Genomic DNA, 14,724 nt, shown 5'->3' on the forward strand with positions numbered 1-14,724 from the left:
GATAGAGTCCGCGAGATTGAAAGTCGCTTCAGACGAGACAAAAGTCAGCAGAGAGTGGAAAGCGGGACTCAGCCCCGGCCGGCGGCTCCAACAGAATGAAAACGCAGCGTTCCAGAGCAGGAAAGAAGAGGCCAGAAGATGCGCGGGGCCTCCCCGGGCCTCGAGAGAAAGACGAGGATCCCACGCGAGGCTGGGAGAAGGGGGATGGTCCGCGAGGCATTTTCCTCGTAGGAGCAGCGTTTGGGGTGGGGGCCGCCTCCAGGCAGCAAAAATGGGTCCAGGTAAACCGGCTGGTGCCCCTCTCGCCCCTTTGCCACACTCCCCAGGGGCGGCACAGCCCGGGTGCCTGTGTCACGGAACTGGGGAGCTTGCCCGGGGAAGGGAGGGCAGGGTGCGAAGACATTTTATCTTTCCCTTCCAAGCACGTTTTTGTGATGGAACCCAGGAAATTACAAGGTTGAAATGGTTAAACAGGCACTGAGGAACCTAACTAGACTCTCGAGTTAATAGGTTATTATTCGTGATTATTTTTAATGACTGGAACACCACACATAGTCTCAGAGCCGCTGCCTTCGCCCAGGATCTGGCGGCTGGCCCCAAGCCCCGCTGGGGTCGTGCACCGCCCAGACACCCTGACCCCGGGGGAGGGGACACCGCCCCCCCCCCACACACACGCGCACCCCATTCTGCTCTGTGCCAACGGCGAAGGAGGTCTGGACAGGACCTTCCTCCAATTAAAAGTCACCATTTTCTCAGGGCGCCTGGGTGGCGCAGTCGGTTAAGCGTCCGACTTCAGCCAGGTCACGATCTCGCGGTCCGTGAGTTCGAGCCCCGCGTCGGGCTCTGGGCTGATGGCTCGGAGCCTGGAGCCTGTTTCCGATTCTGTGTCTCCCTCTCTCTCTGCCCCTCCCCCGTTCATGCTCTGTCTCTCTCTGTCCCAAAAATAAATAAACATTGAAAAAAAAAATTAAAAAAAAAAATAAAAGTCACCATTTTCTCAAAAGGGAGCCTTGCAGGCAGAGGTCCGTTTTCAATAAAGAATCGGTTTTCAGTTTTTGTCTTCAAACTCATGAGAGACTCTCAGGAAAGGACGGGGAGGTCCCGGCGACCTTGGCCCAGAGCTGCCTGCCCCTACCCAGCGGTCCCCTCCTCCTTCAAGCCCGGGGTGGGGGGGGGGCTAGGGGGGGCACAGGACACACAGTCTTTACCCCCCTTTCTCCAAGCTCAAGTGCTCACGGAAGCTGTGAAGGGCTTCCCCCAAGTCAAGGTTGCAGGTGGGAGTAAAGAGTCAAATTCCAGGCTTATCTTCAGAGGAACCTGAGATAAGGAGATAACACCTCCTCCCTCTTCTCCTACCCTCTGCCCTTGGCCTTTGCTGCCAGGAAGTGTGTGTGCTCTGGACAGGTACACTAGGGAGGTGCGGATGCCCTCCTGATGGTGCCCCAACCACCACCCCACCCCACGCCCCTCAAGAGAACCTTCTCCCCACCAAGGCCGGCAGCTGGGGCTGCGGATCGAAGCAAACCTCAACGTATTCTCCCACGTGGCGAGCAATCCTTTTGCCTTTGGAAACGTGCTCGGGCAAGGGACGCAACACTGCGGGAAGTTCTGTTTTCTGCAAAGCCTCGGGCCTTGAAGCCAGGGGTCCCAGTCCCTTCTCGGACTCCCGCCCCCACCTGCCATCCCCTCTCCGGTGTTGACGGTGCTCCCAGCCCACGGTCCGCCCGGCTACCAAGCGCCGGCGGAAGGGGCCGCTGGTTCTGGTGCGGTGCCCTCGGCCGCGGTTGCTGAGGCTCAGGGTTGGGGCCCGGCTGCAGGGCCGGAAGAGAAGGCCCCGGGCGGTGGCCGCGTCGCGGGCAAGGGCTCTGAGTGTGCGGCGAGGAACCAGGGCGCACGTCCTCCTCCAGCTCGGACCACATCTTCGGGTGGGTGTTCAGCCTGTCTGAGCATTTTGGCAGATGCAGACTCGTGAAAGATCACTGAGTGCCTACTCTGCACCGGGCACCGTCCAGGGAGCGGGGGACACGACGGTGACCCAAAGTGCCCTGGCTGCTCCTGGGGCCCCTCCACGCGGGCATCTGGCTCACACCTCGGGGAAGAGGTGTCACCAGATGGCCACGTCTGTCACACAGCCATCGGTGCTGACCAAGGACCCACAGAGCCCGTCCCTCAAAGGTTCACCAGCGGGGCATCTGGACTCTGGGCCCCACCCGTAGAAACTACATTGCCCTGTGAAATCGGAAGTTCAGGGGCGCCTGGGGGGGCTCAGTCGGTTAAGCAGCCAACTTCAGCTCAGGTCACGATCTCACCGTTAGTGAGTTCGAGCCCCGCGTCGGGCTCTGTGCTGACCGCTCGGAGCCTGGAGCCTGCTTCGGATTCTGTGTCTCCCTCTCACTCTCTGCCCCTCCCCCACTTTCTCTCTCTCCCTCAAAAATAAACAAACGTTAAAAAAATTTTACATCTGAAGTTCAGATAAACAACAGATAATCTTCAAGCATCATCCCTTGCCCTCCCAGGCTCTCCTCTGAGTGACAGAAGAGATGCCGTCCACGGGACGAGGTCTCCAGGTCCCCCGGTCTGCCACCCAGCGAGGGGCTTGGGAGGAGAGCGGAAGGTGGGAGCAAGGGAGAAACGGGGTACCTCCTTCCCGCTCTCTCTGCCTTGGGAGGTCACGTCTGGCCTCTGCCGAAAGCTGCAGCCCCCGTCAGGCAGGCCCGCCTTCGTCCCCAGCGCCGGGGGACTCTGGACCGGTGACAGGACCTCCTCCCTCTGACCCTCCGATCTGGCGGGGAGGGGGTGGCGGTGGCTTCCTGCTGCTGAAGATCTGTAGGTCGTCTCGGCAAAGCCACCGAGAAGGGCCCTGACAACGTGTCGACACGGTCAAACGTTCTTGCAAAATCTGCGAACCAGGAAATACCTTAAATCCAATCGGTTAAAATCCCTGTCTGTGTCCACTCTGAGCTCCTGCCCAACACACTCCTCCTGTGCAAGGAGCCACCGGAGGGGTACTGCCGACTGGGGGTGCCGGCCCAGGAGAGGGTGGATGGAAAGCTATGTAGTTGGGACTCAGCTGGGTTGCATTTACACAGCTCGCACCTTTCTGCGTCTACTTAGGTGACCGCTGGCCATTCCGCGGAGGGAGCCCGGCGATGCGCCTTCTGGTTCCCGTCCCCACCCGTGTGCTGCGCACGGTCAGAGGGGCAGGGCAGGGGTGTGGCCCGAGTGCATGCCAGAAAAATGTGGGCAGAGGGGGAGAAGCGAGATGCGGCTTGTATGGAACCAGAAGCTCGTCTATGGAAAACCATTCCAATCACCAGACAGAGTTGTAAGCGGAGAATTCAGTTCTCGTCCACGTTGAATCAAAACGACAAGTACCCCCGGCCAGGAATAAGGGTACAGTTATAAATGCCCTGTACTTTTATTTTTAAGGTTTATTTTTATTTTTGAGAGAGTGAGAGAGCGCACGCAAGTGGAGGAGGGGCAGAGAGAGAGAGAAGGGGGGGGGGGACAGAGCATCCGAAGCAGGCTCTGTGCTGAGAGCATGGAGCCCACCGCGGGGCTCGAACTCACGAACCGCGAGATCGTGACCTGAGCCAAAGTGGGACGCTCCACCGACTGAGCCACCCAGGTGCCCCGCAGTGTCCCGTACTTTTCTGTGTCTTTCTTAAAAACAGAAATTATCTTCAAAATAGAATTTATCAGAATTCTTGTGTTTAGAGGGCAAAAATCGTGGCAATATCACAAACTGTGAAGTCACACTTTTTTTTTTTTTTAATTTTTTTTTTTCAGCGTTTATTTATTTTTGGGACAGAGAGAGACAGAGCATGAACGGGGGAGGGGCAGAGAGAGAGGGAGACACAGAACCGGAAACAGGCTCCAGGCTCTGAGCCATCAGCCCAGGGCCCGACGCGGGGCTCGAACTCACGGACCGCGAGATCGTGACCTGGCTGAAGTCGGACGCTTAACCGACTGCGCCACCCAGGCGCCCCTGAAGTCACACTTTTTAATGCATCCCAACTACTGAAGATAAAAAAAGTAAACTTTGAGTAACCAGGAAGATGAATGAAATTTCTCTTCTCTCTCTTTCTACCTCTCTCTCTCTCTCTCTTTCTGTTCGGAATAAATGATATGACCAAGTCCTCAGGTAAAAGAAGCGATCAGAGCGTGTAGCCAAAACAGTAGGAAAAAAAACCCAAAACATTGCTTTGGAGACAGGACAAGTGGTTTCTGGATTTTCTGGTGCTTATGGTATATGCCAGCTGTTTAAAATTTACAGTTTGGGGGCACCCGGCTGGCTCCATTGAGGTTGTGAGCTTGAGCCCCACGTTGGGCACAGAGATTACTTAAAGACTCAGATCTTTTGGGGGCGCCCGGGGGGCTCGGTCGGTTAAGCGTCTGACTCTTGGTTTTGGCTCAGGTCGTGATCTCGCGCTTCGGGAGTTTGAGCCCCGCGTCGGGCTCTGTGCTGACAGCTCAGAGCCTGGAGCCTGTTTCGGATTCTGCGTCTCCCTCTCTGCCCCCCTCCCCTGCTCACACTCTCTTCCTCAAAAATATATACCCGTTTCAAAGAAGAGAAACAAAAATAAACAAACTACAGTCTTCTTTAAAAATAAAATAAACCTCGCGATGTGTTGTCACTTCCTCACCCATCCTAAACAAGAAATCACGTTCATACTTTTCAAGAGCTGTATACGCCCCACACCACCTGGATCTGCCCCCGGCTGCCCCTGTCTGCCGCCCGTGTGACAAATTCCCCACCCTGAAGCCCTTCGGTTCCGAGTCCTCAAGCGATTTGTTTCCCGGTGAGACACCAGTGCAAACGGCCCACGCGGGAGACAGAGGAGATTAACAAAGGGCCGACGGACCCCCGGGAAGATCGAGGGTAATGTGGAGAATGGTTACGATCAGAAACTGCCGACCACGGCAAAAAGGGGCAGCAGGAAGGTGCCCCAGAACACGGCGAAAGGCTTCGTCCGCCTCCGGGCCCCGCTGTTTAATGGCCCCCGAGTCACCCAAAAGGCAGCGGCGTTTCATCCAAGCTTTGGATGGTGGTCAGAGCATAACCGGAGGACAAACCACAGAGAGAGGTGGGGTCAGGGGTGCAGAGGCCCGGGAAGGGCTGGCGAGGGGAGTCAGCGCCCACAGAGGCCCAGCGGGCAGGCGGCGCTGTTGACCGGCCTGGAGTTCCAGAAGTCTCTGCAGGAGTAACCAGGCAGCAGAAGGAATGGTCATCAGGAGAGGTGACTGGTCACCTGGGGCGACTGGCCCCAAGACTAGGGCACTCAGGCTGGCCCAAGGAAGCCAAGGGACACCTCCCAGGGTCCAGACGCACCTGTTCATGGGGCCAAAGGAGGGACAAAGAGAAGGGGGTATTCCTGGCATCACTTGCCAGCCAGAGACAGGAGTCAAGCCCTGTAGGCAAGCGGGCTAATCTTTTCCTGAGCTTTAATAAAAAACATTCTCTATCCTCACATGGCGGGTAAGGGGACACTCTGGTCTCTTCCTCTTCTTACAGGGACACCAATCCCACCACGGGGGCCCCACCCTCAAGACCACCTGAACCGAATTACCTCCCAAAGGCCCCACTTCCAAATACCACCCCCCTGGGGATCGGGGATCGGACACAGGGACTTGGGGTCGACGTTCCAAACACGCGAATCCTCGAAGCTGAGAAACACAGCAGATGGCACTTTCTGTTCATCCAACGTCCTTATAAAACGCAGCAGTAGGAACCCTGGTCTGGCCACGGAGGCAAGCCCAGGAATGAAGGAAAAAGGGCGGCGGCGTGCGTGACGTTTTATGAAGCTAATTACCTGGAGAAATTTCCAGAAAGCAACAGCCCGTGTCCCACCTACTGTTAAGATCTTCGGCTCAGCACAGAACCCTCGACCGGAGTCCTGGGCCCACTCCCAGCCATCACAGAAGAGGCTGCAAGTCAGCAGCTAGGAGGGATGGCTACATCAACCACGGGACATCCACTCCGAGAGCCACTGAAGTTACAGTTCTGGGGTCCACGCAGGACCTCTGACTTCGAGCGGAAGGAGCAGAATTAAAATGGTTTTTCCAGGGAACACGAGCCTCCTCTGATAATCAAATCAAATGACACATACGTAGGCCTGTGCGTGTGGCCCAGGGTGCACGAAAAGCAAAAATTACGACCGATGGGACTGAAGAATCTGTCCTTCCAACTTCCTGTTCACAACGGCCATAGGTTAGGAGCCAAACAAACAACCGGGGGGGTTCGAAAAGGCAAAAGACAGAGTAAGAGGCACGGCGTTTATTTTTAGAAAGTTTTCCTTTAAGAAAACAACAACAGGGGCGCCTGGGTGGCTCAGTCGGCTGAGCGCCCGACTTCGGCTCAGGTCATGATCTCGCGGTCTGTGAGTTCGAGCCCCGCGTCGGGCTCTGTGCTGACGGCTCGGGGCCTGGAGCCTGCTTGGGATTCTGTGTCTCCCTCTCTCTCTGCTCCTCCCCTGCTCGTGCTCTGTCTCTCTCTCAGAAATAAATAAACATTAAAAAAAAATTTGAAAAAAAAAAGAAAACAACAACAAAAAAGGTACACACGCAAAGGTCTGGCCACTCAAGTGTCAAGCCCCAGCTCCCAGGAAGCTGCGACCATCCAGAACGGACTGGATCGCCTGGGCTGAGGGTGTGCCGCGACTCAGCCCCCCCACCCATGCCACCACCTCCCCCTCCCCCTCCCCGGCCTCACAGCGCCGCCTCTGTGTGCGATGGGATATTTCTCCCCGACCTGCGTTCCCCACACTGTCTACACTGGGGCACCTCTGTGCAACAGAAGTCACGCTTTTGTTAGCGACTTTCACAAACTAACCCCCAAATCCGTCTGAAGTTGATTAGCCGGGTTCTTAACAGGCTGATCAGGAAGGCAACGGGCGTTGGATTTAACCCACTTCCAAGTGGCTTGGGTTACAGGAGCTTTATTCTCCCGCTGGGATCTGATCCCCGGTGGAAACAGGAGGCACGGTCCACCGGGAAGGCTGTGAAAGCCCCGGGATGCAGGTCAGATTGAGCCGCGGGCCAAGCCCGGGGCCGCCTGCCAGCTCGCCTCTGCCCAGCCCTTCCTGGTAACCACACTCCCCGGGAGCGGTCTCCAACCGGGGCAGGCAGTCACTGCCGCCTGCCTTTCAGCCGCTGCCCCAACACGCCCGGCCCGGCCGGGACAAGGGGCCCTGGCACAGCCCTCGGGGACTTCCACGGCTGCCGTGGCCAGCCCTGATTCCCAGGTGCGGCCTTGAGGGCCCCACAAGGCCCAGTCACCGCCTGGGCATCCCCGCACCACCCCTCGAACCGCCCAGGACGAGCAAGGCCTCTCCAGGAGCCAGAAAGGGGGCAGTGGACAAGCCCCCCCAACGCCCTAGCTCGGCCCCACTCTGAAACCCCCGGCCAGGGAGGACACGAGACGCGGCTCTCCGGCGGGGGGGTGTCAGCCAGCAAGACAGAGGTCTTTCCCGCCCTCCTCGCCCCACCCAACACTGGGGCCCACACCTGCGGGCCGGGGTGGCCCTTGGGGATCCCTGTCCCCCAAGACGACAGGCCTCCGCAGGTGTGGAGCCAGCATCGCTGGGAGCGCGACCGGTGACGTGTGCTCCCGCCAGAGGAGGCGGGCGGCCGGGCTCGGGGCCACCCTGTGACCCGGATCATCTTACTGTCCCCGCCGCTGCCCCTTTCCCCGCCCTGGAGGCCCGCAGGCTGCCAGCAGTCACGCCTCAGAGAACCAGGTCAGATTAGGACGGGAACAAAGCCCGGCTCTTACAGAGCTCCAAAAGGCCCGAGAGGGCAAGACGCCTGGGAGCCGCCACCCCCTTCATGCGGGCTGCAGTGGACCTGGGGTGGGGACAGGGAGATAAGGCAGAGAGAAACTGGGCTGGGAGCAGAGTACCACACTCAACCTTGGGGACCCAAGGCCAGGCCACCCTTCCCCGGCTGCAATGGGAGACACCAGAGTACAGGAAGGACGCTGGGAGCCCTTCCCAGCAACTCAGCAGCGCCCGGTAGACCCTTCTGGAACGAGCGACGGAACCCACAGGCAGAGCTGAAACGGGCCAGGAACCTCAGGGGGGACAGGCACCCCACAGCTCAGCCAAGGTCGCTCTGGGAGACCGAGTCCCTCAGCACGGTGGGCGCCGTGGTCTCGTGGGTTCTGTGTGGTCTTGTCTACAGGTTCCCAGGGGGCTGCACCGCCACTTACCCCCACTGATGTCCCCAAACACCCCCCCCCCCGGCCACACCTAGAGCTGGGCATTCCTAGATAACAGTGCCAGCACAGAGGGCCGGGAACCCAGCCCGTCACCTCCCTCCACAGCGAGGCTCGCACCCCTGGGGCCTTGGGCCTCTCTCTCCAGCCCTCCCTCCCCCAAGGCCACCAGCTGGATCCGCCCCGGAACTGGCGCTCCTCGCCCCTGGCTGGGCCCTGCGCTGCCGCTGCCGTGGGCTGAACCTTCCTTATCGAGTACATCTTAGGCAAACTGCATATCCCACACAACAGTGCCCGTGGACAAACAGCCTTGCGGAAATAAGGTCCCGCCCCCAGGTCCCATCCACGTGGGGCGGCCTGGGGCGGGCAGGAGAGTCTCGCCAGGCTGCCCAGGGAGTTGCGGGGGAGGGGGCTGCCTTCTTCCTCCTGGGGTCCCTGGGTCTCCAGGTGAGATGTCCTCTGCAGACGCCCACCTGGGAGCTCCACGCCCATGGCCGGCCCCCATTGCCACCTGGGCCGGGGCTCTGGGCCTCTGCTCCTGAGAGGCAATCTCACGTCCCCTCTGCACCTGTCCTGGCTTGGACACGGAGGTAGGTGGGCAGAGCGGGGCTTCCAGAAAGACGGTGGGCGACCTCCAACTCAGGTCTCTCACTCTGGCCTCTCAGAACCCCGCTGGCCTGGCTGGGAGGTGCTGGTGGGCAGGTGTCTGTGAGCTGGGGCGAGCCAGAAGGCCAGGCAGGGAGGTCACCCCCGTCTCTGCGGGAGGCCAGGAAGAGGGACGGCCCCCGGTCTCGGGCTCAGTCAGCTCGCTCACATTTGTGGGGTTCGGGGATCCCCAAGTTCCGTGGTCCTGGGCACCAGCCCGCGGTAGTACGGGCTAACTGCACGAGGCAGCTCTTTCTCTCTGCCCACGTCCCCAGATGAGCCAGAGCAAACAGGCCTGGCCCCCAGGAGACAAGGGACAGCAAGGACAGGGCAGGGGAAGGGGCCAGAACAGAGAAGAGGAAGAACCTTGCCCACGCTCACCCGGCAACCCGGCAACCCGGGGTTAGCTCACTGGGGAAGTGTTCTCGGAGGTTCTTCGCCCTTCCCGTAAGTCAGCTCCTAGGGCACTGGGTGTGGAGAAGGCCGCCCACTCCGGGGCCCGGCTGCGGACGTAATCTCTCTAAGGCCATTGCCCTGGGGTCCAGCCTCCAGAGCTTTTTAACCCCTGGTAGGCCAGGTACCCCTCTGGGAATCTCCTCAAAGCCACAACGAATCTCTGAGTAATTCCCCACTGTGGCCGGTGCACACACGGACCAATGCCCACCCCCCCGTCCCCCGTTTCTGTGGCTCGTGGGCCTCAGGGAAGCACCTGTGCCACTGAGGGTTCCCAGGGGAGCCGGGGACACTGGAGGGCAAGGTCTGTGTGACCTGGTGTGCAGTGAGGAGCCCCAGACCCAGAACACCAGAAAACCCGGGGACTCAGGCACGAGGCGGCTGCAACACCGAGGGGCTGCGGGAGAAGCCTGGGCCTCACTCCCGGCCTCTAAAGCCGCAGAGGTGCGGGGAGGACCGGACAGCTCCTGGACTTCCTGGCAAAGGCAGGGACACGCGGCCTTCTCCTCCTTCCTCCTGCTGATGAGGACCATGAAGACAGGGGCGCCCGGGTGGCTCGGCCGGTTAAGCGTCCGACCCTCGGTTTCGGCTCAGGTCGTGTTCTCACGGTTCCTGAGTTCAAGCCCCGCGTCGGATTCCGTGTGGGGCCTGCTGGCGCTTCTCTCTCTCCCCCTCTCTCTTCTCCTCCCCTGCTCTCTCTCTCTCTCTTTTTTCTCTCAAAACAAATAAACTTAGCAAAAGTCACTTAAGAAAATAAAAGAATGATGCTGACCGTAGCCGCCAAGGTACAGAGCAGGCCTTTCTAGGCCTTTCTACGCACGAGCTCGTGCGGTCTTCACAAGTCAGCGTCGACCCCATGTAACAAATGAACCAAGCGAGACCAAGTACCTTGCCCGGCAGTGAGGGAGGTGCCAGGCTCGGATTTAATTCCAGGAGCCCCGCAATGAACCACGGGGCCACGCGGCCTGTAGACTGACATCGGTCCTGGCCCACTGGAGCCCACAGGGGAGGTGGGCCCGGGACAAGCCTGGAGCGGCACGGGAGCTGCTGTCCTAAAGCCCCATCTGGGCGTCTGCCATGTTCTCCACCTGGAAAGCTCCTTTTTATTCTCCTACCTACTCACAGCTTCTCACTTCTCAAGGCCGCCCACTCAAGCCTCCCGTCACGCCCGCCGTGGTCCCCGCTTCCAGGGTATTGGGTAACATCTGGAGCCCGTGTGGCGCAGGAACACAGGCGGGAAGGCCATCATCCACCTGCTTCTTGCCCCTCCAGGGAGCATGCGAGCTCCCTGCAAGCGGGGACCACGACCTTCCATCACCTCTGTACCCTCGCGGCCCTGCCTGTGCACGCCCAACACACGGTGTGTGTTCAACGAATGCGTACGGACCCAAGACACTTGGGATCCCCCCACAAAACATATCTTCAAGTTTTTCCTCTTTCCAGGGGCGCCCGGCTGGCTAAGTTGGCTAAGCGTCCAACAGCGACTCAGATCACAGTCTCACGGTCCGTGGGTTCGAGCCCCGCGTCGGGCTCTGCGCTGTGAGCCCAGAGCCTGCTTGGAATCCGTCTTCCTCTCTGTCTTTCCCTCGCTTGTGCACACACCTGCTCTCTCTCTCTCTCTCTCTCAAAAATAAACATTAAAAAAAAATTTCCCCTCTTCAGACACTCACGAGTACTCAAAGGCAGCTCTACAGAGAACACCATCATAATCATTCCATTTATTTCCGAGCCCGTAAATAGGTCCAGAAGCAACGATCCCACTCAATCCAGGAAAGAATAAAAGCCTTCTTCGTTGTCCTTGGATTTTCAATACTGGGGGATTTTTAACACCGTTTGAGGCTCCTTAATTTCGTGGCATTCATGCTACGTAGGGGTCGGTCTGACTTCTGCCAAGCAGCCCTGTGGAACCGGGGCACCAGGGGAACGGGAGCGTGTTCAGAATGGGGCCGAGAGGCCACCCCGCCCCTGGGCCAGTCCCCTCCTGTCCGATCCCACACAACTACAACGGAGTGACCCAGCCCACCTTGGACCGCTGCCAGCAGGGGAACAAACTGGAAGGGGTCCAAGCCCTCCACGCACCCATCCTGCAGCACCCCGCCCCGTTAGGTACACACAGGAGCCACGGAAGCTAACTTTACAAGAGCTGGTTCCTACTCACCCCCGTAAACTCTCCTTCCACTGACTGCACAAAGCTTCAGCTTTGTTGTTTTTATCTACCTGGGGGGAGGCGGAGAAGGCGTGGAGGAGAGGAGAGGTCGAGCCAGCTTGGGGGGCCCTCTGGCATCCGTGTAGGACAGTCTCCCCAGGGCAAGAGCCAAGGACCTGTGACCTGGGAGGACCCCGATCACACCCACTGTCCAGACCCACCGGCAGGACGTGAGGTGTAAGGAGACAAGGGCAAGAGCAAACAGGGGTCCCTGGGCCGCACGGGGCTAGTGATCCCAGGGAGAGGGCCTCACGCAGCAGCAATGCCCACAACCATCTCAAGTATTTGGAGCATGCTGGAGAGGGAGGCCGCGAGCCAAAGCCCAGGCTATGCCACCTGGAAGCCCCCTCCTCCCCCACCATCACATCAACGCGCCCACGCTTCCGAGACAGAGCCGGGTCAGGGCCGCGCTGTTGGCCACAAGGGGGTGAAACTTGACATTCTAAGCCACTGACCCAGAAGGGTATTTTAAAGGAAGTTCTGAGTAACCCTCTTTGAGACACGTTATTCTTTATTACTCATTTGGGTTCCTGAATGTGGAAAGCAGGAGACTGAGAAATGACCCACAGGCAGGGGGGTGGCCCAAATGGCCTCTTCGGTTCCCAGTGAGTCCCATGATTCTGGCTTCTTATCAGTAAAAATCAAGTCACGGGTCCCTGGCAGAAAACTTCACGTCCAAATAGATTAAGAACGCAGCTAGCAAGGTGAGCAAAGGGCAGATGCCACTGAATTCAGGGCTGAGGATCCCGCCTGGACCCTTTAGGGGTGAGGGGGGAGCCACAAAGAAAAAACAAGAAAAGAGAGAGGAGGGAGATCTGGATTACCCTGACCTGCCCTTCAGTGCTTGTGGCCTCAGTTTGCCCATCCGTGAAACGGAACTTCAGGGTGATGAGAGCCAGCGAGGCCTCCTCCACCCGAGTGAGGGCAGGCCCACTGGTGGAGTTAGGCTGGGTGCCAGGACGCGGAGGGCGCTGTGAGACCCACCGGATGAACCCTCGTTACCCACCCCGCCCCCGCCCCCAGCGCTGCTGGGCGGTCCCATTTGGCGAACTTTCACGGCATCCGCTGGGTACAGGCAGTCCATCTGAAGGATGCTGCGCGGCCTGGACCACCAGCCCTGGAGGCTGAACCGGAGGAAATCTTCCACCAGCCCCTCCCCCCCCACCCCGCGCACACCGGGACCCCAAACTCCCCGACCGGCCGGCGGCGCCCGCAGTGCCGGCGAGGATGCAAGGGGCTAGGAGAGCGAGCAGGAAGTAGGGCCAGCCCGGGGCAGCGGCCCCCACGGCAGCCCCCTCCAGACCTCCGGGCGACCCGCGGCTGACGGCGCCAGGGAACCGTGGGCCAGGTGGGGGGCGGGGCCGGCCGTGCAGGGGTCAGAGGGCCCGGGCGCCGGGACCCTCGCCCCGACCCCCGCCCCGGTGTCCCGCACGTGCGCGCGGGCCCCGCGGCCTGGGAGCAAAGGGGGGGCGCCGAGTCCCTCGAGGGGCTCAACGCCTGGCGGCCCCTCGACCCCCACCCGGGGTGGGGGCCGCGTCCACCGGCCGGGCGCGAACTCCCCACCCGCCACAACCCGCGCCTGAGTCCGGCGGCCCGCCCCGGCCCAGGTAAGGAGGGCGCGTCCCGCGACCCCGACCTCCCCCCCACCCCCACCTCCCCGCGCTCCGGCCGCGGCGCCCACCTGAGTACGACTTCTTCATGGTGCCGCCGCGGCCGCCGCTCCCAGGAAAGTGTGGCTGCGGGGCCGCGGGGCGCGGGCTCCCGGGTCGCTAATCCCGGGCCGGGAGTGCGCGGGGTGGGGCGGGAGGAGGGGCGGCCCGGCCCCGCCCCCGGGCCCGCCCCCGCCCGTGGAGGTGCGCGCCCGGCCCCGCCCCGCGCTGCACCTGGCGCGGCCCCGCCCCCGGCCCCGCCCCGCGGCCCTGGCGCAGCGTGTCCGACGGTGAGCGGGGGGGGGGGGGGGGCGCCCACGTGGTCCGCGCAGGGCCCCTCGCCGTCCCCCAGCGTGGACGCAGGGCTGGCTGCGGGGGCGTCCGGCCACCTCCCTGCGTAGGGGGCGGAGAGGGCCAGGTGGCCCCGGGAGAGGAGGGAGCGCGGGCAGCGGCCTCGGCACGGGCGGGCCAGCGCGGGGTGGGGGAACTGGGGGGAGGCGGTTACACAGGCTTCGTGGACCCGGGCAGGGCGAGCGGGGAACCTGTCCCTCCACCCTCTGGTAGTCAAAAGCGCAGACTGCAGTGACTCCTCCGATGAGCCCATCTGTAAAATGGGTGCGTTGGATCCGATCATTTCCCTTCCGTCTGAGAAAACATTGGTCGGCTTTGCGCCAGGTCCTGTGAGGAGGGCGGACACGGGGTGCGCGCCTTTCCAACCCGCTTAATACACGCAGTGATGAGGGCGCGCGCGTCCTGGCAAAAGGTGTACAGAAGAATTCTGTATCCTTAAGGAAATTTTCCGTAATGAAAAAAAAAAAAATGTCTTAACGTACAGAGGTGAAAGCGATACATTTTGTCTAGAGGGTGAGGTCAGAGCTTTATTAAGGCGGTGCCAGCACACGGTTTTAGAGAATGAGCAGGAATTTGCCAGGTAGCCAAGGTTGAGGGAGGCGGGCTGTTCCTGGCAGAGGGAAGGGCGAGGCGAGGCCGCAGGCGCGATGTATCACAATCGTGTTTAGACACACAGGGCCAGGCCTTCCAGGTTTGCCAGCGCAGGTCCGGGGGGGGGGGGAGGGGGGAGGAGGAGGAGGAGGAGGAAGACCGGGGTGGGGAGGAGCAGATTCCCATAAGGGCGTAGCTGCGGGCCCCTGCCCCCACCCCGAACCAACCCAGGACGAAGTATGCTTGGCCTCACCAAGAGCCGCTCTTCCCCATTTGTCCTTTACTTTCGGGGGAGGGAGGGGCAAGAAGCATTTTTATTTCCTGCCGGAGAGTGGGAAACTCCTATAAATGGGAACTGAGGCACGTGTGGCTGGGTGCGTGAGTCCTTCCCACCGGCTTCCCTTCTTCTCTTATTTACTTTTTAAATTTTCTTCATGTTTTATTTATTTTTGAGAGAGAGAGGGGCAGAAGCGTGAGCGGGGTAGGGGCAGAGAGAGGATGACACGGAATCCGAAGCGGGCTCCAGGCTCTGAGCCGTCAGCACAGAGCCCGACGCCGGGCTTGAACTCACGACCTGTGAGATCATGACCTGAGCTGAAGTCGGACGCCTAACC

General features: G+C 60.5%; 1 protein-coding gene across 2 annotated transcripts in view; it reads right to left on the minus strand.

Moving 5' to 3' along the window:
- Nucleotides 1-13,234, minus strand: part of SEPTIN9 (septin 9) — a 150,235-nt gene extending 137,001 nt beyond the window's left edge. For both annotated transcript variants that reach the window (XM_047081302.1, XM_047081299.1), the window contains exon 1: nt 13,201-13,234. In XM_047081302.1, the coding sequence (XP_046937258.1) occupies nt 13,201-13,219 (19 nt within the window). In that variant the 5' untranslated portion in view covers nt 13,220-13,234. The remainder of the gene's footprint in view (nt 1-13,200) is intronic.
- Between the last annotated feature and the right edge of the window lie 1,490 nt (nt 13,235-14,724).

The sequence above is a fragment of the Lynx rufus genome, unplaced genomic scaffold (genome assembly GCF_022079265.1).
Source record: "Lynx rufus isolate CCGP_SWC_20201006 ecotype Redwood Valley unplaced genomic scaffold, mLynRuf1.p SCAF_18, whole genome shotgun sequence".
NCBI lineage: Eukaryota > Metazoa > Chordata > Mammalia > Carnivora > Felidae > Lynx > Lynx rufus.